General features: G+C 38.1%; 1 protein-coding gene across 1 annotated transcript in view; it reads right to left on the bottom strand.

Annotated features, from left to right (window-relative positions):
• POU6F2 (POU class 6 homeobox 2) overlaps positions 1–19,237 on the bottom strand; it is a 498,528-nt gene extending 479,291 nt beyond the window's left edge. The window contains exon 1 of the mRNA XM_040259501.1: positions 19,133–19,237. Coding sequence (XP_040115435.1) covers positions 19,133–19,237 — 105 coding nt within the window. The remainder of the gene's footprint in view (positions 1–19,132) is intronic.
• Positions 19,238–23,935: the final 4,698 nt, after the last annotated feature.

A 23,935-nucleotide genomic window follows, 5' to 3' on the forward strand; every position in this document is an offset into this window, starting at 1 on the left:
GCAAGAATCAATTAACAAAGACTTAGAAGGATTAAAGAATAAACATACAGAGACAAACAACACAATTACTGAAATTAAATATATTCTAGAAGGAGTTAATAACAGAATATCTAGAGCAGAAGAATGAATTAGTGAGCTGGAAGATAAAATGGTGGAAACAACTTCTGAAGAGCAGAATAAAGTAAAAAGAATGAAAAGAACTGAGGATAGTCTCAGAGACCTCTGGGACAATATCAAATGCACCAACACTCGAATTATAGGGGTCCCAGAAGAAGAGAAAAAGAAAGGGTATGAGAAAATTTTTTGAAGAGATTATAGTTGCAGAAGAAATCTTTGACAAAACTCAGCACCCATTTATGGTCAAAAAATCTTCAAAAAATGGGCATAGAAAGAACCTACCTCAACATAGTAAAGGCCATATATGATAAGGCTACAGAAAACATTATTCTCAATGGTGAAAACTGAAAGCATTCCCCCTAAGATCAGGAACAAGACAAGGGTGTTCAACTTCACCATTATTATTCAATATAGTTCTGGAAGTTCTAACTATAGCAATCAGAGAAGAAAAAGAAATAAAAGGAATCCAGATCAGAAAAGAAGTGAAGTTCTCACTGTTTGCAGATGATGTGATACTGTACATAGAAAACCCTAAAGATAGTATCAGAAAATTGCCAGAGCTAATCAGTGAATTTAGCAAAGTTGCAGGATACAAAATCAATACACAGAAATCACTTGCATTTCTATATACTAATAACGAAAATCAGAAAAAGAAGTTAAGGAATCAATCTCATTCACCATTGCCAACAAAAATAATTAAATATCTAGGAATAATTACCTAAGGAGACAAAAGAACTGTATACAGAAAATTATAAGACACTGATGAAAGAAATCAAAAATGACATAAACAGATGAAGAGATATTCCATGTTCCTGGGTAGGAAGAATCAATATTGTGAAAATGACTATACTGCCAAATGCAATATACAGATTCAATGTGATCCCTATCAAATTACAAATGGCATTCTTCACAGAATTAGAACAAAAAATTTCACAGTTCATATGGAAACACAAAAGACCCCGAAGAGCCAAAGCAGTCTTGAGAAAGAAGAACGGAGCTAGAGGAATCAACCTTCCTGACTTCAGATTATACTACAAAGCTACAGTCATCAAGGCATCATGGTACTGGCACAAAAACAGAAATATAGACCAATAGAACAAGATAGAAAGCCCAGAAATAAACCCATGCACCTATGGGTACCTTACTTTTGACAAAGGAGGCAAGAATATACAATGGGGCAAAAACAGCCTCTTCAATAAATGGTGCTGGGAAAACTGGACAGCTACATGTAAAAGAATGAAATTAGAACACTTCCTAACACCATACACAAAGATAAACTCAAAATGGGTAAAAGACCTAAATGTAAGACCAGAAAATATAAAACTCTTAGAGGAAAACATAGGCATAACACTCAAAGACATAAATCAAAGCAAGATCCTCTATGACCCACTTCCTAGAGTAATGGAAATAAAAACAAAAGTAAACAATTGGGACCTGATTAAACTTAAAAGCTTTTGCAAAGCAAACTATAAGCAATGTGAAAAAAGACAACCCTCAGAATGGGAGAAAATAATTGCAAAGGAAACAATGGACAAATGGTCAATTTCCGAAATACACAAGCAGCTCACATAATTCAATACCAGAAAAACAAACAAGCCAATCAAAAAATGGGAAAAAGACTTAAACAGACATTTCTCCAAAGAAGACATACAGATGGCTAACAAACACATGAAAAGATGCTCAACATTGCTCATTATTAGAGAAATACAAATCAAAACTACAATGAGATATAACCTCACACCAGTCAGAATGGCCATCATCAAAAAGTCTACAAATAATAAATCCTGGAGATGATGTGGAGAAAAGGGAATGCTCTTGCACTGTTGGTGGGAATGTAAATTGATACAGCCACTATGGAAGATGGTATGGAGATTCCTTTAAAAAGTAGGAATAAAACCACCATATGACTCAGCAATCCCACTCCTAGGCATATACCCTGAGGAAACCAAAACTGAAAGAGACATATGTATTCCACTGTTCACTGCAGCACTATTTACAATAGCTAGAACATGGAAGCAACCTAGATATCCATCAACAGATGAATGGATAAAGAAGTTGTGGTACAGATACAGAATGGAATATGACTCAGCCATAAAAATGAATGCATCTGAGTCAGTTCTAATGAGGTAGATGAACCTAGAATCTATTATACAGAGTGAAGTGAGTCAGAAAGAGAAAGATAAATATCATATTCTAATGCATATATACAGAATCTAGAAATATGGTATTGAAGAATTTATTTACAGGGCAACAATGGAGAAACAGATATAGAGAGTAGATTTATGGACATGGGGAGATGGGAGGAGAGGGTGAGATGTATGGAAAGAGTAACTTGGAAACTTACATTCCATATGTAAATTAGATAGCCGTACTTGCTCTATGTCTCAGGAAACTCAAACAGGAGCTCTGTATCAACCTAGAGGGGTAGGATGGGGAGGGATTTGGGAGGGAGGTTCAAAAAGGGAGGGATATATGTATACCTATGGCTGATTCATGTTGCGGTTTAACAGCAAACAACAAAATTCTGTAAAGCAATTATCCTTCAATAATAAATAAATAACGAAATTTTAAAAAAAAATGAGATATCACCTCACACTACTCAGAATGGCCATCATCAAAAGTCGACAAACAATGATTGCTGGAGATGATATGGAGCAAAGGGACCGCTCCTACAGTTGGTGGGAATGTAAATTGGACAGCCATTATGGAGAACACTACGGAGGCTCCTCAAAAAATTAAAAATACAGCTACCACGTGCTCCAGCAATTCCACTCCTGGGCATATACACAGAGGAAACCATAATTTGTAAAGATACACATATCCCAATGTTCACTTCAGCACTATTTACAATCGCCAAGACACGGAAACAATGTAAATGTCCATCAACAGATGAATGTATAAAGACGTGGTATCTATATACAGTGGAATACTACTCAGTCTTAAAAAAAAGGTGAAATAAAGGCAATATGTTGCAACATGGCTGGACCTAAGGATTATCATACTAAGTGAAATAAGTCAGAGAAAGACAAATATCATATGATATCACTCATAGATGGAATCTAATTTCTTAAAAATAATACAAATAAATGTTTAGAGAACAGAAATAGAGTTACGGACATTGAAAGCAAACTTATGGTTACCAAAGCAGAAATGTACCCTAGCAGTAAAGCATCTGCCTGCAGTGCAGGACACTCTGATTCAATCCCTGGGTCAGGAAAAGCCCCTGGAGAAGGAAATGGCAACCCACTCCAGTATTCTTGTTTGGGAAATCCTATGGACAGTGGAGCCTGGTAGGCTACATACAGTCCATGGAGTCTCAAAAGAACTGGACATGACTTAGCACCTAAACAAGAACAAACCGACAAGGACCTACTGTATAGCACAGAGAACTCTACTCAATATTCTATGAGAAAACAATCTGAAATATAATTATGTGTGTGTGTGTGTGTATATATATATATATACATATAAAACTGAATCACTTTGCTATACATCTGAAATACAACATTGTAAATCAACTCTAATCCAAGAAAATAAAATTTTTAAAAAATCAACCCCCAATTCGCACTACTTCAATTCTACCATCTGTCTCTTAAATTAACCCCCTAATGTCCACACTGGGCTTTCCACTGTTGAGTCTTTAACACAATGATCCACCCTTTCTTCTCTTGCCTCCTTCCAATTCACCTTAAAACAACAATGAACACCAATGTTCACTGCTTAAATTTTCCTAACATTCCTCTTGCATTAAAAATACTTTTATGGCACATGCTTCTACTTATATACAAACGTTAAGATCTCCTAATGGCTTTCTAGGTATCCCATGAAATCTCAATAAATATCAAAATATACCTAAGTCTAGATACAGGTATGCTTTTTAAACATGAGACATATTGTAAACTGTGTAAGCTTCCTCTCTCATTGGGAGCTGGCTGCAAACCCCTCTTCCTGAGTTGTTAAAATTCACTCTAGTCCACCTTAATCACTTAAGACAGCTCAAGCCAGAGTGCACCTGATAAAGAACATGAGAGAAGATTCCTTTCCCCCACTTCTGACCTCAGAAAGTTTCAGGGTCAAGATCAAAGTTACAAGTAACTGATTAACTGGAATGAGTAGTAAAGCGATGCATAACTACTACATACATTGTTCATGTGATCATTGTTGGGGCAGGGAGAGGGCTGAGGGGGGCAGAGTGCTGGTAGGAGTGGGGAGGGAGCAGGAACAAGGGAAAGAGAAAAGAATTATTATAAAACTGGTCAGAGAAAATAGAGTACAAAGATAATTTGCAAAGATCAGTCTTGGGGTTTCTCTGGTGATCCAGTGGTTAAGACTTCATCCTTCCACTTCAGGGACCAAAGGTTTGATGCCTCATTAGGTATGCCTCATAAGGCTGGAGGAAGCACAAGCTGGAACCAAGATTGCCGGGAGAAATATCAATAACCTCAGATATGCAGATGACATCACTCTTATGGCAGAAAGTGAAGAACTAAAGAGCTTCTTGATGAAAGTGAAAGAGGAGAGTGAAGAAGTTGGCTTAAAGCTCAACATTCAGAAAACGAAAATCATGGCATCCGGTCCCATCACTTCATGGCAAATAGATGGGGAAACAGTGGAAACAGTGGCTGACTTTATTTTTCTGGGCTCCAAGATCACTGCAGATGGTGATTGCAGCCATGAAATTAAAAGACGCTTGCTCCTTGGAAGGAGAGTTATGACCAACCTAGACAGCATATTAAAAAGCAAGACATTACTTTGTCAACAAAGATCTGTCTAGTCAAGGCTATGGTTTTTCCAGTGGTCATGTGTGGCTGTGAGACTTGGACCATAAAGAAAGCTTAGTGCCGAAGAATTGATGCTTTTGAACTGTGGTTTTGGAGAAGACTCTTGAGAGTCCCTTGGACTACAAGGAAATCCAACTAGCCCATCTTAAAGGAGATTAGTCCAGGGTGTTCATTGGTAGGACTGATGTTGAAGCTGAAACTCCAATACTTTGGCCACTTCATGCGAAGAACTGACTCCTTTGCAAAGACCCTGATGCTGGGAAAGACTGAGGCAGGAGGAGAAGGGGACGACAGAGGATGAGATAGCTGGATGGCATCACTGACTCAATGGACATGGGTTTGGGTGGATTCTGGGAGTTGGTGATGGACAGGGAGGCCTGACATGCTGCGTGGTTCATGGGGTCACAAAGAGTCGGACATGACTGAGAGACTGAACTGAACTGAACTAGGGAACTAAGATATCCTATGTTGCACAGAATAACCAAATAAATAAAACAAAATATCATTAAAAAAAATAGAATGGTCTCTGTTTGGCACATTTTTCTGAACCAACAAGATAGCTGCTTAGGGACCAATCAGAGGTGGTCTAAGACTGATGACATAATGCCTAGAGTGGAGTTTCTCTCACCGAGGTTTGGCCACTGACTTTAGTCTACCCATTTCACTTTTTTGAAAACAAGGGACTTGGGTCAGTTAGGCTTGATGATCTCTTTTCTCTAAAACATCTACACTGTCTGCTCACATGTATCCATACCTGCTGGTGGTGTCATAACAGCCGGGAACTTGTATCCCCAGGGCAAAGAAATTTGCCCAAAAAATGCCCCAGAACCACTGCTGAAGGAAGGAATTATTGTATCCCTTCTCGTACTTTCAGATTCCACATTAAGATGTGCTAAAAATAAGGATCCACTGCGTCTTGTGGAGCATCTCTCCTACCTCTTATTCCCAGCGGTCATTGAGAGGAGGGATGTAGGTGGGGAAGACGTGGCAAGCCAAGATAGAAGATGTATTATACCACAATGGGTCGCAAGCTCCAAGCAAAACCACTGTCTTTACCAAATGTTATGTTCATCTCTGATGTTCCAAAGCAGTAAGTACTTTGTGGAAGATCATGGGGATTCATTTTTCTAAATCACCATATTGTTTGCTAACCACCTGTCTATGAGTTCTGACATAACTGAATTATGTGTAAAAGTTAAAGGAGATATTTAAGAGTAAACTCTACTTGGTTCTATACCCATAACACACAAATGTAAACAAAACGGATATTTTGTAAAAATTTCAAATTACTGTCTAGGGAGAGATTTCTCTTTTTCAGCCCTACCAAGGCCTACCAAGCCCTACCAAGCCCTACCAATTATTTCTGCAATAAAATATGCCTTCATCAAGAGATGATACTAAAGGGATTGCCCTGGCAGGCCAGTGGTTAAGACTTCACCTTCCAATGCAGGAGATGCAAGTCTGATCCCTGGTTGGGAAGCTAAGATCTCACACATCTCGAGGCTAAAAAATCAAAACATAAGACAGAAGCAACATTGTAACAAACTCAATAGACTTCAAAAATGGTCCACATTAAAAAAATCTTTAAATAAAAAGAGAGATGATACCAAGAATCATTACCTCCCACAGGTAATGTTCAGTGCCATGGTTCAACTCTGATTTTTGTGCATGATTGAAGATGTATACCTTGGCATCCAACATCCTTAGGTCAAATTCCAGCTTTACCACTTACTGTCCATACGAACTTGCGCCACCTCCTCTGTCACCTACTTAATGAAATGGGGACAGTAACAGTGACAACCTCACAGACTGCAAGGATTCCACATTGTCTATAAATTCCCTGGCACCAAGGAAGCACTCACTAATTGGTAGGTTATTAGTAGTGATGTAACTTTTGAAATGAGTGACTAGCTCTTTTCTGGATGAAAAGTGTTATCAAACATTTTCTTGGCTATTCAATAAACTTACAAGCTTCCCACTGAAGCACACGCACACACAAAATGAACACCAAACTAAATTCCCGCCTTTCTTCTGTGGATTTATGACTGTGTGCGTATGTGTGTCAGAGAAGGCAATGGCATCCTACTCCAGTTCTCTTGCTTGGAAAATCCCATGGATGGAGGAGCCTGGTGGGCTGCAGTCCATGGGGTCGCTAAGAGTTGGACTCGACTGAGTGACTTCACTTTCACTTTTCACTTTCATGCATTGGAGAAGGAAATGGCAACCCACTCCAGTGTTCTTGCCTGGAGGATCCCAGGGACGGGGGAGCCTGGTGGGCTGCTGTTTCTGGGGTCGCACAGAGTCGGACACGACTGAAGCGACTTAGCAGCAGCAGCAGCAGTGTATGTGTGTGGGGTGGGGGTAGGGTGGATCAACACTGTTTAATCTTCATTATCTCATTTTATTTAAAAACATTCATACAACTTAAGAGGCACTGTGATGCGGTGCATCTGAATCAGTGTAGCAGGTAATGTGCGTAGTGTGTGTGTGTGCTCAGACATGTCCAACTCTGCAACCCTTTACACTGTAGCCAGCCCGGCTTCTCTGTCCATGGGATTCTCCAGGCAGGAACACTGGAGTGGGTTGCCATGCCCTCCTCCAGAGGATCTTTCCAACCCATGGATCGAACCCATGTCTCCTGTGTCTCCTGCAATGCAGGGGGAAAATTTACTGCTGAGCCATCGGGAAAGCCCAGAATCACTGTAAAGCTTCTTATAAATTCTCAGGCCCTATCAAGGTAAAGTGAATCAGAATTTCTAAGGATTGGTTCAAGGTATTAGTAGATTTTTCCCCAGTTGCCCAAGGTGATTCTAAAAGGCAACCACAGGTAGGAACTGGTGTAGGAAAAAACAGTGAACCCTTAAAAAAAAATCTGGGTCCAAACCTCCCTTCTAAACACAGCAATATGGCTATAAATAAGACCTATAACCTCTTTGAGCATTTTTCACTTCCATAAAATGGGAATGATGACTTCGACCTACTTCTCAGAGTTGTGGGTTTCAAATGAAAGTATTAATTTCAGAGAGTTCCTCTGCAGTTTGTTCTTAAAAATCTGCTTTGAACGTCACATGAGGGAGTCAGCCACTTTTAAGGCTATAAATGAACGTGATCATTTCTTATCCAGGTTACTTGTCCCAGCATCTGAGAGAAGAACAGAGAAGGAGGAAGCATTTACCCACCCAACTAGGAGCTCCCTAGGATCAGTTCAGAGTACCTTGACTGTTCTTGTCACAATCAGCCTACACTTCCATCTCTTACACAAATACGATTTCCTTACTTCCACTTCTCATCTTAGTATATGTGAAATGATGTGGTTAAGATGAATGAGAGATATATCCTAAAAAAGAAACATAAAACGTAACTCTTAACTACTAAATATTTAAGTAGCACATATTTTGTCTACTTTATCAAAACCCTAAATTAGTTGATTTCAGGCACTATGTCTGGTTAATTTTGATTCAGCCCTCCTCCTGACTGTATTATTTAACCTACAAATCACGGTTGAAGGATTAGTCTGGCGATGTGAAATATAGAAAACAGGAATTTAACTGACATAATTACCATGAATACCTTCTGGTCTCCTTTTCACTAATCTAGGTATAGTAACTGAATCAGGCATTGGAAGCATAGATCTCTGTCAATTAGCTTAATAAATAGCACTGAGGCCCATGAAAGAAAATAAGTTATGCATTTTGTTCAGCTTGGAACAAACAAGAGATTTTTTAGGTCATATCTTAACGAGAACAGTCTCTTTATGTTATTATCTCCTATTTTCCCTTCTTTGTCACTAAATACAATACTATGATTTTTAGTGTTAATTTTAACTGGTTTGAGTATTCAATATATAAGTGATAAGTATCTATTCTTGTGGCATAAGCTATCCTTCACTTTTAACATTACACCTTACCTTCTTTTAGGAGTCGCTATTTAAAGTTCTTTTGATACAGCAAAACCCCTTTTGGAAGATTCTAGAATTTTTTATGCTAAGAGAAATGAAACATCTCTGCTAGCTAGTCTTCTTACAGAGAGGAAGTTATATTTGAAAAACCAGGTGTTCATCAAGAGATAACTGGTTACTTATTGTGGTGATTGTGTCACAATGTGTACAAATATTGAATCCTTATGTTATATCCTGAAAGTAATGTTAAATGTCAATTATAGATCAATATTTTTAAAAAAGACAACAGATTAAAATTAGGAGGTTTAGATTAAAATACACACACTACTATATATAAAATAGATAACCAACAAGGACTTACTGTATAGCACAGGGAACTATATTCAGTATCTTGTAATAATGTATAATGGAGGAGAATGTAAAAAAGAGTATGTATACACACACACACATATATATAAATATGAATCACTTTGCTGTGAACCTGAAATTAATACAACATTGCAAATCAACTATATTTCAATAAATTTTTTCAATTTAAAAAAGAGAAAACTGTTAAATAGTGTGCCCATAAAATGCAATACTATAGAGAAGAGTGCAGATCTCCTGGTAGCAATATGGTATGTTAAAAATACAATTTTAAAATGCAAAAGTAATTTGCAAAACTCTGTACAGTATGGATACAGTATGGATCTACTTAGCTTGTATAAAGATTTCCTACGCTTATACATGAAGAGAAAATTTCTGGAAGAAGATATAAGAAATTACTGATGATGATTATTTCTGAGGAGTTAAATGATGGGGTACTTTATGTTTCTCTCTATACTTTCCTGTGCTGAAATTATTTGTCATAACCATGCATGATTTTTATAATTTGTTCAATAAAATTTTTTAAAAAGACTTGTAGGCTTCCATTATATAACCTGCCTCAATACTATGCATTTAAGAATTGTGTTCATGGAATTCAGGTTTCTTTTGAGCATAAGCACCTGTTTTGCTTGCTTAGTTCTGTAATAAACCTTTCTCTAGTCCCCCCAAAAAGAACTTTTCTGCAGGTGTTACTCAGATGCTTCACTCTCTGCCTGAACTAGTTGCTTAATTTCTATATGATGAATCATGGTAGAAAGAGAGAAAACAATCCCAGTTGATATATTTTAGTACTTGTAGAAAGCTGATATAAAATAGAACTACACTGCCCAACAAAGAACCCCTGTTTGAGAAGGAAATAACCACAATAATCATCCTTCTGCAGCATATTGATCAACTATGTATTCAGATTTCTAAGATGATCTTGATCTCTAGAAGCTGCAAAATATTTATCCATTGTCTTGAACAATTTAGTTGAGAGGGGGAGTATTTTAAGTAAACATGATGGTCCATAATTTTTTCATGTATTAAAACTGAAAACATAGAGTTAACATATTTTTTAATTTGTTGTTATTTAGTTGCTAAATTATAGCCAATTCTTTTCTAATCCTATGGACTGTAGCCCACCAGGTTCCTCAGTCCATGGGATTTCCCAGGCAATACTAGACTGAGTTGCCATTTCCTTCTCCAGGGAATCTTCCTGACCCAGGGATCAAACCTGCATCTCTTGCATTGGCAGGCAGATTCTTTACAACTGAGCCACCTGGAAAGCCCATTTTTAGATTACTAGAGGTTAAATCATCAGGTACCCCTATAATGATTAAGAGGTGTGTGTATGTGTTTTCTATAATTAGATTGCTTCATTTTCAGTTTTATTCTAAATCCCTTTCAGTGAGTGAAAGTCACTCAGTCATGTCCGACTCTTTGCGACCTCATGGACTATATAGTCCATGGAATTTTCCAGGCCAGAATACTGGAGTGGATAGCCATTCCCTTCTCCAAGGGTTCTTCCCAGCCCAGGGATCGAACCCAGGTCTCCTGCACTGCAGGCAGATTCTTTACCATCTGAGCCACCAGGGACACCCCTAAATCCCTTAGTCTCTGGAAATACATACATAGTTTTGTTTTCGGGTTCCCTGGTGGTTCAGTCCATAAAGAAGCCACATGCAATGCAGGAGACCGCCTGCAAAGCAGAGTTTGATCCCTGGGTTGGGAAGATTCCTTGGAGAAGAAAACGGCAACCCACTCCAGTATTCTGGCCTGAGAAGTCCCATGGACGGAGGAGCCGGGGGGCTACACTACAGTCCATGGGGTCACAAGAGTTGGACGTGACTTAACAACTAAACCACTACCACCACCACAAAATGTTTACAAATGGAAACAGTTTTCTAAGAAGAAACTTTAGTTCCTGAACTAAGTATTAACCTTTTGCCAGGAACAAAGTATGACTGTCTTAGATTTGAGCCATAATGTTATTCATTGTTCCCAGAAACCTTTTGACTGTTACTACAAACACCTTTTATATTAGCAACATTAGAAATACACTAAGAAATGCACCTAAGAACGTGTAAAAACTCCCTCTGTTAAAGAAAGACTTGAAGCAGAGAAAATTAATACAGCAGTGATCTACTTTTCAGATCCTTGAACACCATCTGCTAATATGAGTAGTGAGAAATTTTCAAATGGGGGGTTCTTATATCATAGCCAAATTTCCACAAAATATCTTATTTTCCCAAATTCTGACCTGGAGCATTTCATCCCACAATCATCACTTCTGCCTCCCATTCAACCAGCATCTTGTCAAATCTGGCTGCAAGATTAAGTTTCCTGATTCAGAATTCAATATCGGAACCCTAAGGATATAAGATCCAAGCTGGAACATTCTGTTAAAAAAAAAAATGGATAAAATTGTTTCAACCCAGAGACCACAGTTTGCCCTGACCATCACGATGAATCATCAGGGCTGACACAGAGTGAAATGAGCCTGATGTTCTTGGCTTTATTCGTGCACACTAAGCAGCATTTTACATTTGTCCCAACTCTCAACCTTTTCTCCAAAAAGTTGAAAGAGCCTTGTTTTCAAGTGTTATTTAAGGCTTATAGAATTAACTAGGTCTGTCTGAAGCAAGTTTGCCCTGCCATAGCCTAATAGTAGGTGCCTGGCTTCATTCTCGTCCATGCTGCTCTTCAGTTTTGGAGGAATATAACTGGAGATCTAAGAAATATCTACCTTTCTTGACACATATCTCCAATATCCATTAGGGCTTCTGGTACCTATGCCTCTGCATTGGTGCAATATTTGCCTCTCACTCTTAACAATGAAGTCTTTCATTAAAAAAATAATAATCTGTGTATAAATTCTGCATTGAAAACAAAGTTTTCTCTAAAGATGCAGTTTGTTCTTTTAAAGATAAGTCTACTAGAATTCTTCTGATCAAGGCTAAAAGCACCATGTAATAGATATTTCATTTTTTTTAAGTATATATGTTTTTTAGGTGTTAGATGTTTTCTTCTTAAAATAGCTTCTGATTAATCATGAAAAGTCAAAGTTGTAAAATATGCAGAGTTTACATCATATTAACCACCAGAAACTGGTGTATACTGTTAATAAGGTTGCTATTTCACAGCACCCAGGCAGTCATAAAAAAATCTTGTAAAAAGCTCCAGAAAAAAGTGTTTCTTAATTTTAAAATTCTTTTTCCAGCACTGTGAAGCTAATTCTTTTCCTTTCAGTTTTGTTTTAAAATTTTACAGGTCTTGTTCTAAAATACTGCTTTACTATGTATTTACATGATCTTCTATTGCTAGATGAAATGAAGGAAGCTCATGAAATGCCTCACCAAAAAATTAAATACAGAAGCAAGTGTGTTGGTGAGTTTTCTGCTAGCATTCTGCTTTGTTTTGCTTCAGGTCTTGTCTCTCTTTCCAGTGCCCTTTGCTGCCTGGACAGCCCACAAGGATTCACTTTTCACTTATTACTCATCTGACTGACTCTGGGTTACAGTGGAAAAGAGAAGAAAAGCTGATGGAAAAATGACACTGAAGGAAGAGAGCAAAATAATAGAGCAATGCATTTAAGTAACTATGTCCTTTTCATTCAAGATGTCCAGACATTGATTTGCATCTCTGACCTTTAGGAGGCAGGAGCTAGAAACTGTAGGAGTATCTCTTCCCACTGGAATAATCCACCCCTTGCAGGTGTACTGAAATTAGGTGAAATTTAGAATATTCTGTTGATCCTCAGTTTTCTTTCTTATTCTCTAGTTTAAAAAAATGCTGCCAAGGGAATAAGGTTACAATTCATCCAGAATCAGTACCAAGTATCAACAGCTAACCTCTCTCTTTGGAAGAAAGAGTTCTTCGTATCATGGGGGTTTTAAAGCTAGTGATAAGACAAAATGCTATTTTCCAAAACCAGCTATCTTGAAAAAGAAAGTGCCTTTAAAAATTTAGAGAGCTGTCTTTAATATAAGTAATCAAAAATGTTTTCATTTGTCTACTACTTACGTATAATGGTTTTATATTTAAAAGAAGTGGAAACCTTGAAATAACAATAATATAGCCATTTACAGATGTGCTAAAGAAAATAATACAAGCATAGGGTAAACCAGGAAAAAATTTATCAAATAATAGTCAATTTCCATCATAATTGGCTCACATTGTATAATTAGGAAGAATAAGAAAATAATAGGTAGAAAGGAAAATGAATCTTACCACAATGTAATGACAATTTCTCACAACCTCTTCTATAAATTTGATTACAATTTTGGACCAGCTCAAGATATGATGGATCAACAGAGTAAATGACATGTGATCCCAGAACCAAGCTTCACCTAGTAATTTACTTTATTAGAAACACACTTCACCTACCAAAAAAAAAAAAAAAACAGGAAGGAAGGGAATAAAGCAGAATATAAAAGCAAGCTTGAAAATATATTTAGAGCAACTATTATTTCCCAAGTAAAACTTTGGTTACAAAATACAAATTTATTTAAAAGTTTTATAAGCTGGATTTTCTTTCAGTGTTCAAATTCAGATCATTACTCACCTTTCTGCACACTGTTTCTTCAGGTCTGATCCTTTTATATTTGCATTTTATTTCCCAACTTAATTTTCTACTCAATCAAGCATTTTAAAAAGTTAACAGTTTATATGAAATCATAATGCAACTGAAAAGTGGAGTTTTTCAATATTTATAAACATGTTAGTTAACCTGTAATTTTAGTAAACAATGAAGGTGAAAAGAGAAAGATGCTTCAAATTGTTGGACTAAATGCAGTTTACATAGCAAAAATGGTCAAGGAAAGAATACCTTCTTTCAATGACCTACAGAACAAGTACTATAGATTTTATATACAGGAAATATATTGCATTCAAATTTTCTTTCATAAGCGTTCATATTTGACATGTCTCAACAACCTCTCTCCATATTCTCGAGATATGAATCCAAAAGCTTTCAATTCTTAAGCACTAAAATAAATAAATAATACCTGAATAGTATATAGAGAACGTTTCACTAAATCTTCTTAAAAATAGAAAAGAAAATTTAGTTTCAAAACCAGATTTCATGTGTTTCTTGTTGAGTATTATTGTTAACATTATTGTATAGTATTATTACTATACTGACAAGTTTTACTTTAAGGGACAAAATTGGCTTTGCGATTTAAACTACTGCTCAAGCAACACAATGAACTTCAATTTTAAAATATTTTAAAGATAATAAAAATTGAGTTAATCTGATAAAATATATAAAGGTAACATCAACTTTCATCTAAGTGGAATATTGCATGAAGCATTTAAGGCTAGTTAGAAATACACAGTACAAATTCAGTTTTGTTGAGCTCCCCACTTATAAAAAGCATACCAGCACGACTCTGTGTTCAGAAAGAACAATCCTTAATTAATTTGCATTTTTTCTAATAAACTATTTTCCTGGAGGAGGAAATGGCAACCTACTTCAGTATTCTTGCCAGGAGAATCCCATGGACAGAGGAGCCTGGCGAGCTACAGTCCACAGGGTTGCAAAGAGTTGACATGACTGAAGCAACTTAGCGACAGACTATTACCTGTAACAGTACTCTGAAAAAAGTATTACTAATTAAATCCAAATTATAATAATTATATATCTTCAAAATATGTAAATTTGTTTAAATGAATATATCAGTTTCCCAAAAAATAGGCATTCATACCTACAAAAAATGACTTTTCAAATGTATATGAGGGTTATGCTTGGCACCCATAAGACACGGTTAGGTTAGCCTCAAAGTTTAATTTTTATAGAAGGAGCATGGAAAGCAGTCTCCATGGACTAAGAACAATTTGCAAGCATGTTATTTACAGGGCCCTCTCTCCCTAGGCCACCTGCATTTCACATCAGCTTGAGTATGTTCTAGGTAAGCACACTGTTCTTTAAGCATCATTAAAATACTTCTGGGAACAAGGGAGGGTATAAACAAACCCACTACAAAACTGTTTTGATACTACAGTATCAAAATATTTGCGTGTTTGGAAACTCCGTAAGAAAAAAACACACACTGAAATACCACTAAGCCAAAAGCACCCAGTTAGCCACACTCACTCCCCTTCTAAACTCTTAGCACACTCACTGGCCATGGTCTCAGACAACTGCATTCACTTTCTAACGTGCTACTTCCAAACACTTTAAATCATCCAAATCTACCCTGGAGAAGAAAAAGACCCATTTTACTGGTAAGGAAAACCACAAAAGCTTTTGATATCTGTTAAATATGGCTTTTCCACTTTTCGGGTACTTCAGCCATGTCCACTGGGAGTGCACACAGGAGCCCCTTCATCCTGCTGTCTCTGCCATTCCCAGCAAACTCTTAGATCTGCCTGATACATATTTTTATCTAATTTGCCTCATCTGTTGTTTTTATTAACAACAAATTTAATAGTCTCAGTCCTGTAATATTTGCAGAAGTCAGTCTATAGCAACACAGCCAAGCCTGGACCTTCAGGCCTACACATCAAGATGGCAGGCTAGCCAAGGGTCCTCTGGGGACAGCAGTGCCAGAAGTGGGTTGGACACCATGACCCGTCTGTGTGAGATGAGAAAAAAAAGAAAGAAAAAAAACCCAAGAGGTCTGTGATGCTGATAAACTAATCTGTCACTCAAAAGCTCAGGTCTTCAAAAAAGATGCAGTAAATACTAAATGGCCATGAGAGGTAGAAATGTGTCTTCATTTTTAAATGCTATTCAAACTCATGGCTCAGAACCTACTTAACTGTTTAGTCTGAATTGATTTGAAAATCGTGTAAAGGTAAAATCCATCCTATGCTTCCAAGGTATAGTAAACTTGCTAGAGGTAACTATCAAAAATCCCGCTTGATTTCCCCAAAACTTTATGAATGAACTAAGTTTCCTGATCTCGAGATACTAGGCAGAGAGTTTGTTCTTAAGTACTAGACTGCTTAATTGCTGGCTTGGGGAGGTAAGGCCCTGGAGGGAAGGCACGTAGGAACAATATCTCTTCCAGGTAGCCCTTGGCACTCCCCAGAGCTGGATCTTGGCCAGCAACACAGAAAAGTCTCCTTGTCCCCTCCAGTGGAAGCATCTAGATATGTGATCCCAGAGATGAATTAAAAAAACCTGAAGAACTGTTTCATGGGAATCTTTCTGAAAGGAAAATATCATTGAAAACGAGTGATTTGCTTCTCCAGCTCAAAGCCATGTAGGAACAGAACTCGGACCAGAAAGAAAAATAAAAGGACAAACATAATTATTATTTCAGTATGTATTTGAGAAGGAACACTCACAAACATTTGTATCATCAGCTGAGACTGATTCACACCTGGTGAGTAGGGAAAAGATGATATTGAAATCAAAAGCAGAAAAATAAACCATCTCTTTCTGATTACGAGTGACTGAAAAGCAAGGAAAATTGTTTTCACGTTCTTGTCCTTATTGTTAGAAGTCGTGGTTTGAGTCAGTATTATTATCTGTGCTATAACAATTAAAAGGAAATAATTTCAAATCTGGATATCATCTTTCTTTTTATAGCTATAGATATGAGTTCAATTAAGTTTTCTTATTTTTGTGATATGCATATGGGACAGGATTCTATCTTTCTTTTCTTTTGAATATTACTGTTTCAGTTTCCAAATAGTGTCTCAGTTTCCAAATAGTGTTTCAGTTTCTGAACTAAAAATGTACAAACCATTTTTACTACAGAAAATTTTACAACCTTCAGAATAATTGCTTTTATAATTTACTCGTTGGACATAAGTATCTGAGTTTTTATAAAATAATTTATGAGGAATGAAATCTTCAGAAAAAAATTGGCTACTTTGATGCAACTGTTTAGTAGGTATCCATAACAAATAATTAACATATATAGTTTCCGGACACATGTAAAAAAAAGCCTTTAAAAGTCATTTGACATACACACAAAATCCAGAGTGCTGTAGTAATAACAACCAATATGAAATCCTGACAAATTAGAAGTTTAAGTCTGATATCTGTAAAGTATATGCCATTTCCTATTTTTCAGTATGTTCTTGAACCTTTTAAAAATATACACATCAACAATTAATTCTGATAAATAATATCAAATAACAAATTAGAAGTATCTCTTCTGTCTGTTTTAACCAAGCTTTCTTTTCCCAACTAGGGAAATATATACAAAAGGAAATGTTTCATATTGGGTACTGAAACACAGTAATTTTGCACAGTATTAAGACCATACTATGATCTACAGAAGTGAGAACATGCTTGCCAACCAACAAGTTTTATTTAGCAGGACAAGACAGTTATCAGAGCTTAAGTTTTATTTCTACGTGAAATGGTTATCTATTTTAACAAGTATGTATTTATTTCCACATGGCACCATTACTTTAGCTAGATTTCACATACCTGCTCGTTCATCAGTGAACACCGAAAAGGGTATTAACAGTATATAAAATCAGTCTTCACATATTTTTTTCTGACAAATATATGCCCAGAGACTTCACTCTATTTATGTCTGTATAACAAAAACCAACTGGAAAGTTTTAAAAAATACTGTTCTGTTTAAGCAGTTATCTACCGCTTTTAAAATAGTGTGAACCTGTGGAAACATGGTATTATATATCTGACATTTTCCTTGTAAAATGCATTATGAAGCATGCTGGTATTAATAAACCATGTGCTTTCAGACCTCTAAAGTGCTTTGCTATAATTCTGTTGAAAACACAGTAAGATGGTATATTTCCTTCCATGCTATTAACATACAGCAAACAAATTTTAGGTCATCACCTCACCAGCCTGTCTTGATTGGAAAGTGTGCAAAGATATAAAAAGGAAAAAAGAAAAAACTTTTAGGAGTTCATAAATATTCGTAACCATATTCTGATTTATGAGTTAACAGTTCCTAAGTAAGCAGAGAAAAAACTCGGAAAAATTTTGGTCAAAAATACATTACAAAAAAACCCAGAAAGCAACCACATATATTCCCTTTTTCCTCACCCCACCCCCATCACAATCAGAAAAATCACCCTTCTTTTGCAGCAGGGCACTCTCATCCCTCTCTTCCCTTCCGTTATTGGAAGGCAAATGAAAATACAACAACCCTTTCCTCTTCTGATTTACCTCAGGACGCAAACATTTACACACAAACAGAAGCTACCGATTTCACAGAAAGCACCAAAACGGAAAAGAGCAAGACTCACTGACCCATTTGGAAGACAAAGACGACAGAACGGGAAAGCTCTAAAAATCAGCTTGTGAGGCCTCTGAGAGATATTCTTCTGGCATTTCATCACAGCAGCCCCAGACCAGTTCACCTCCCTGGATACAGGGAGGAGGCACTAAATAGAGCTGTTTATTAAAGCTGTTGTGTGGATTGCATTAGGAGGCGCGGGCAGACCACCTGGACCTTTCAGACTGTGGCAGTGTTTAATTTGCAGCTTGCCCCTCTGCAGCGGGCAAGACCACTACATACATCTCCCAGGCTCGATCACACACTATCTGGGTTGGGAGTAAAGGCACGTGCATTTATGTATTTATATTTCCCATACAGCAAGGGAGAGAGAGCGAGAAAGAGCGAGAGAAGACAGTCCAAATCAAAATATTTAACAGAAAATTGTTAACTACTACCGAGAAAACATACTACTTTATTCTCTTCTCACACTTTCTTTCAGAGATCACTATCTCTCAACAGAAAATAAATTCTAAAATATATATATATTTAAACATTCAGGCAAAAGGGTAAATTCAATTTGTTCTCCGCTTTTTTTTTTTTTTTTTTTGGTGGTTGTATTAGTTTGGGTTTGTAAGCATCGCATTGAAGTTTGAAGCTGAGCTCTCCTGGCTAGATTTTAATGGGTGCCTTTTCCCTTTCGCACTTTCAGCGCTACGCTGGCAGGTAGCTGAAGATACAGATAGAAAGATGGTACTGTAAATATGAATTATGTGAATCATATGGTGAGATCCTTGTGGAAAAAAAGGGGAGTTGAGAAATGGCTGACTCCATACCTGACCAATTACAGCTTGCATGGTCCCCGTGTCCTGCTGGGCTGAGAGATCGCAATCCATCATATGTTGTCTTTGAAAAAGAGAATGGGGGTTTCTGGCATGCATCTGTCAATCAACTTCTGTACTCACAACCATCACCAAAAGCAAAGAGGGGGGGGGAGTCAAGCTGCTCCACCAAATAGGATGAAACTGTCATGTGACCTCCGGCAGACACACACACACATTCACTACCTCCATAGAGCGTAAGAATTTTCTGTAGATATGAAATGACGTTGACAAATATCCAATACCAAGTAAATAAAGTGAGACAAACAGCTATTCACCAAACACAAAACATTGGCTGTAATCTTCTACTAAAGGTTTAACAAACCTAAGAGGATTTTTTTTAATGCTCTGGAAACCTATGTTTAAAACAAAAACAAAATTAACTATTTCATGTGCTAATTGAGACTTTGATATCTATGCTACCATATGATTTTTTTTCAATAATTCATTACCCAATATCTCTTAACTTATCCCTAATGATTTTATCTTCAGATTCTCAAAATGGTCTTTTGATACTATTCAGTAATCTCTACAGTTTTATATAATGTCACCTTTATGGAAAAGTGTGGGTTGTTAACCATCGAATAACACAGATACCTTGCTATTTGTTGACTGGAAATGCATATACACTATCACCAGTGTAAACTGTGATGACCATGCCTAAAAAATATTCAAAGTGTGTAGAAAGTAGCTGTTCATCCTTAAAAGGTTAGGAAATTATTTACTTGCAAGTCATCTAAACTGATAAAACATACAACATACTGACAAATATTTCAACTTATTTTCATTTAATTTAAGCTATTTGATTCCACACACCCTAGGATAAGATTATTGATGTATTATGAGTCAGCTATTATGAGAGCAACCTAGAAGTTATTTAACCCTTTCAGGATTAAGATCAGAACCTGATTTTCAAGACAATCTGACAGATACTGCAAAACTGCTCTTTGAATATCCAAAAGCATAAATAGTATCCATTGATTTGGTGGCTTTGTGGAGTTAACATTTGCATTTGGCCACTTTTTAAACTTAAGTTCATTAGTTGGTGTACTCTTAACTTTTCAAAAAAATTTACAGGAATACTTTGTATTATGAAAATGGGTATTTTTTTCAAGGTTCAAATCTAACGTTAAGCTTGAAAGGTAGAGGAGTATTGAGAAATGTTTAACAACAGAATACATATTTTTATGTATATTATAACATTGTATTGTATCGTTGCTTGAAAATTAAATAAAATGAACTTCAAGTAAGGAAAGAGAAAAAAAACAACTTGCAACATATTTAAAGAAGCTTTAGGAGGGAAGAACTAAGGATTGAAATCTCATGGACTTCTAATTAAGAGTTGCCCCACAATATAAAGATTTACACACACACACACACACACACACACACACACACACACACACACTTAAATATGCATCCCCAAAGGAAAAAGAAACTGCACCAACTGGGTAGCCCTCCTAGGAACTGACGACAAGGAAGGCCCTCCTAGACAAGATTAAAATGCACAGACCGCCCCTGACACCCTTCTCTGCCCGCGGAGACACGGACACACCCGGGTATTTGTGCAGCCACCCCAGATCAGACGCCGCTCGCGCGCGGGTCGCCACCTCTGGCCGCGCAGGGGAGGCGGGGACAGCGCCCTCCACCCCCGCGCCCGGAAATCAGGGCCGGGGGCGCCGTGAGACCCGCGAGGGCTGCGCCAAACTTGCCCAAAGCCTGCGGGCTCGCCGAAGCCAGGTGGGGTGCGGCCGCTCCTGGCGTCGCCTTCATGGGACAGGAGAACAGAGACACACCGACAGGCAAACAGGGAGCGCCGCGGGACCTCGAAAGTTGCAGAGAACAGGCTGAGCCAAGTGGGGGATGGGCTGCCGCCCCCACCTCTGCAGCGCAGCCGGTGTCTTCTCGTTGCCACCTCCCTGCAGGCTTAACCTTCGCCTAGGATGGGAACTTCCTGGACAGTTTGGCTGGGTTTGGGATGGGGGACAGGCTACTGAGTCCAAAGACCCCCTTTGAAGCTCCAGGTTGGCGTAGAGACAATTGTTTGCTTAAAGGTCCGGACCTTCCGACCTGTGTTAATTACCGTAATTACTCTCCATCGCGGAGGGAGCTCTGAGCCAGGCAGACACTTGATATTGTGTTCACCTTTTAAAGCCTCAACAACTCAGTGAGGCAGGGACAGTCATTCCCATTTTACAGATGAGCACAAAAAGACATAGCTCCTCAAGATTAACAGGGACATGATTTAAAACTGCGCCGAATCCAAAGATGGAGCTTTTCATATGAAACCAGAGGGTGGGGTAACCTTACCATATGTACAGTACAGACTCATTCAACAAATATTTATGGAACCTGTGCTATCTGCCACGTGCCGTGTTTAATGCTGGAGATATGGCAAAAGGTAGTTCCTCAGGGGTCTTACAGTCTAGTGTTAGTACAGAAACTTGTTGAATAATCACAGGAATTTAAAATTATTCTGAGAGTGACGGAAGAAGGCAAAACCCTACTAGCAAAACCTGTATCAAAAACATTGACCTAGTCATGGGTGTGCAGGTTGAGCAAAGAGGAATTAAGCAATTAACTTGAAATAAACTAAAGTTGAAAAAAATTTCAGGGAAAGGGAGAAAGGGCATGATGGAGTAAACATTCTCTGCAGAAGAAATGTGCAAAAGGTGATGGAGGATTGTGGCTTATTGGAGGAGCTCTAAGCAGACTTTCTACCTTGATTGGATCGCAGACTGGAAGGGAAAGGAAAACTGCAAGCAAAGAACAGAAGCACTTAGGGTCTCTTAGGTATGGAAGATGATTTACCCGAGCCAGGAGCACTGCAAAGGCACTGAGAATATTTTAGCAATGTCTCACACTTTAATTTTGAAAGATGTCCCTGGCAATAGTGTAGAAAGTTAGGGCTGGGGCTGGGATAATAAAAGTTGATTTGGTGAGACTAGTTAGTTATAGGGCGGCGGTGCTGGTGTTGCAGGAACTACATGATTTCAAGATGATAGGTAAAATTCACAGAACTTTATGACTGACTGCTGGTGGAACCTGAAGGAACAAGAGATGTCTTTCTGGATTGCATAAAATGTACAGTGGGTGATGCCATTTGCTGAGCTAGGGAATCAGAAGGAAAAGCAGGTTGGAGAAGGACAGTAAAGATTATACTTCTAGTTTTAAGTTTTGTTTTGTTTTTCTGGCTTTGCCATGAAGCATGTGGGTCTTAGTTCTCAGAGCAGGGGCTGAACCTGTGCCCCCTGCAGTGGGAGCGTGGAGTCCTAAACATTTGACCACAAGGGAAGGTCCCTGAATCATAATTTTAGTTTGAGATTTATTTTCACTGCAATCTTCAGGTTAAGAATGATTATCCCCCTTTTTCTGATGAAAAGTCTAGGGATTTGAGAGATGACGCTACTTGACCATGATCAGGCAGCAGACGGGGAGGTTCATCTGGGGGAAATCCAGGTTCTTGATACCTGCATTAGACTGCTTTGGAATGAGTTGGTGGGTCTGGGTTGCCCAGCAGATTAAAATTGTCCTACCAGGAAACCAAGGTAAAACTGATAGCTAGAACTGTTCTTAGAAGTTCCCACAATAACAAGTCTCCAGATGACATGAAAGGCATCTTTGGTGTAAAAGATTGGTTGAGACGCTAGACCTTGCCCAAATAAAAACTGGAGGACAGAGCTTCAGGCCTAGCATGGCAAGGAAAGAATAATGTAAAAATAAAAAGCCGCTTTTGAGTTATTCAATTAAAAGCTTCTGTTAATGTTTAGTCACCAAGTCCTGTCAAACTCTCTTTCGACCCCACGGACTGTAGTTCGCCAGGTTCCTCTGTACATGGGATATCTCAGGCAAAAATACTGTGGTGGGTTTTCGTTTCCTTCTCCCAGGATCCTCCTAACTCAGGAATCAAACCTGTGTCCCCTGCATTGCAGGCAGATTCTTTGCCACTGAGCCACCTGGGAAGCCCCAACAGCCTCTATTTAGCATCAGCAGGAAGATTTCCTGGTAGGTCCTTGAAAAGGTCAGTCTTCATTTCAATCCCTAAGAAAGGCAACGACAAGAATGTTCAAACTACTGCACAATTGCACTCATCTCACACACTAACAAAGTAATGCTCAAAATTCTCCAAGCTAGGCTTCAACATTATGTGAACCAAGAACTTCCAGATATTCAAGCTGGATTTAGAAAAGGTGGAGGAACCAGAGATCAAATTGTCAACATCCATTGGATCATATTAAAAGCAAGATAATTCTGGAAAAACATCCACTTCTGCTTCATTGACTATGCTAAAGCCTTTGACTGTGTGGATCACAACAAACTGGAAAATTCTTAAAGAAATGAGAATACCAGACCAGCTTACCTGTCTCCTGAGAAATCTGTATGCAGGTCAAGAAGTAACAGTTAGAACCAGACATGGAACAACAGACTGGCTCTAAATTGGGAAAGGAGGACATCAAGGCTGTATATTGTCACCCTGATTATTTAACTTATATGCAGAGTATGAAATGCCAGCCTGGATAAAGCACAAGCTAGAATCAAGATTGCTGGGAGAAATATCAATAACCTCAGATAGGGCTTCCTTCATAGCTCAGTAGGTAAAGAATCTACCTGTAATGCAGGAGATCTGGGTTCAATTCCTGAGTTGGGAAGATCCCCTGAAGAAGGAAATGGCAACCCACTCCAGTATTCTTGCCTGGAGAATCCCATGGACAGGAGGGCCTGGCAGGCTACAGTCCATGGGGTCGTAAAGAGTCAGAC

This window comes from Oryx dammah, unplaced genomic scaffold (assembly GCF_014754425.2).
Source record: "Oryx dammah isolate SB20612 unplaced genomic scaffold, SCBI_Odam_1.1 HiC_scaffold_18, whole genome shotgun sequence".
NCBI lineage: Eukaryota > Metazoa > Chordata > Mammalia > Artiodactyla > Bovidae > Oryx > Oryx dammah.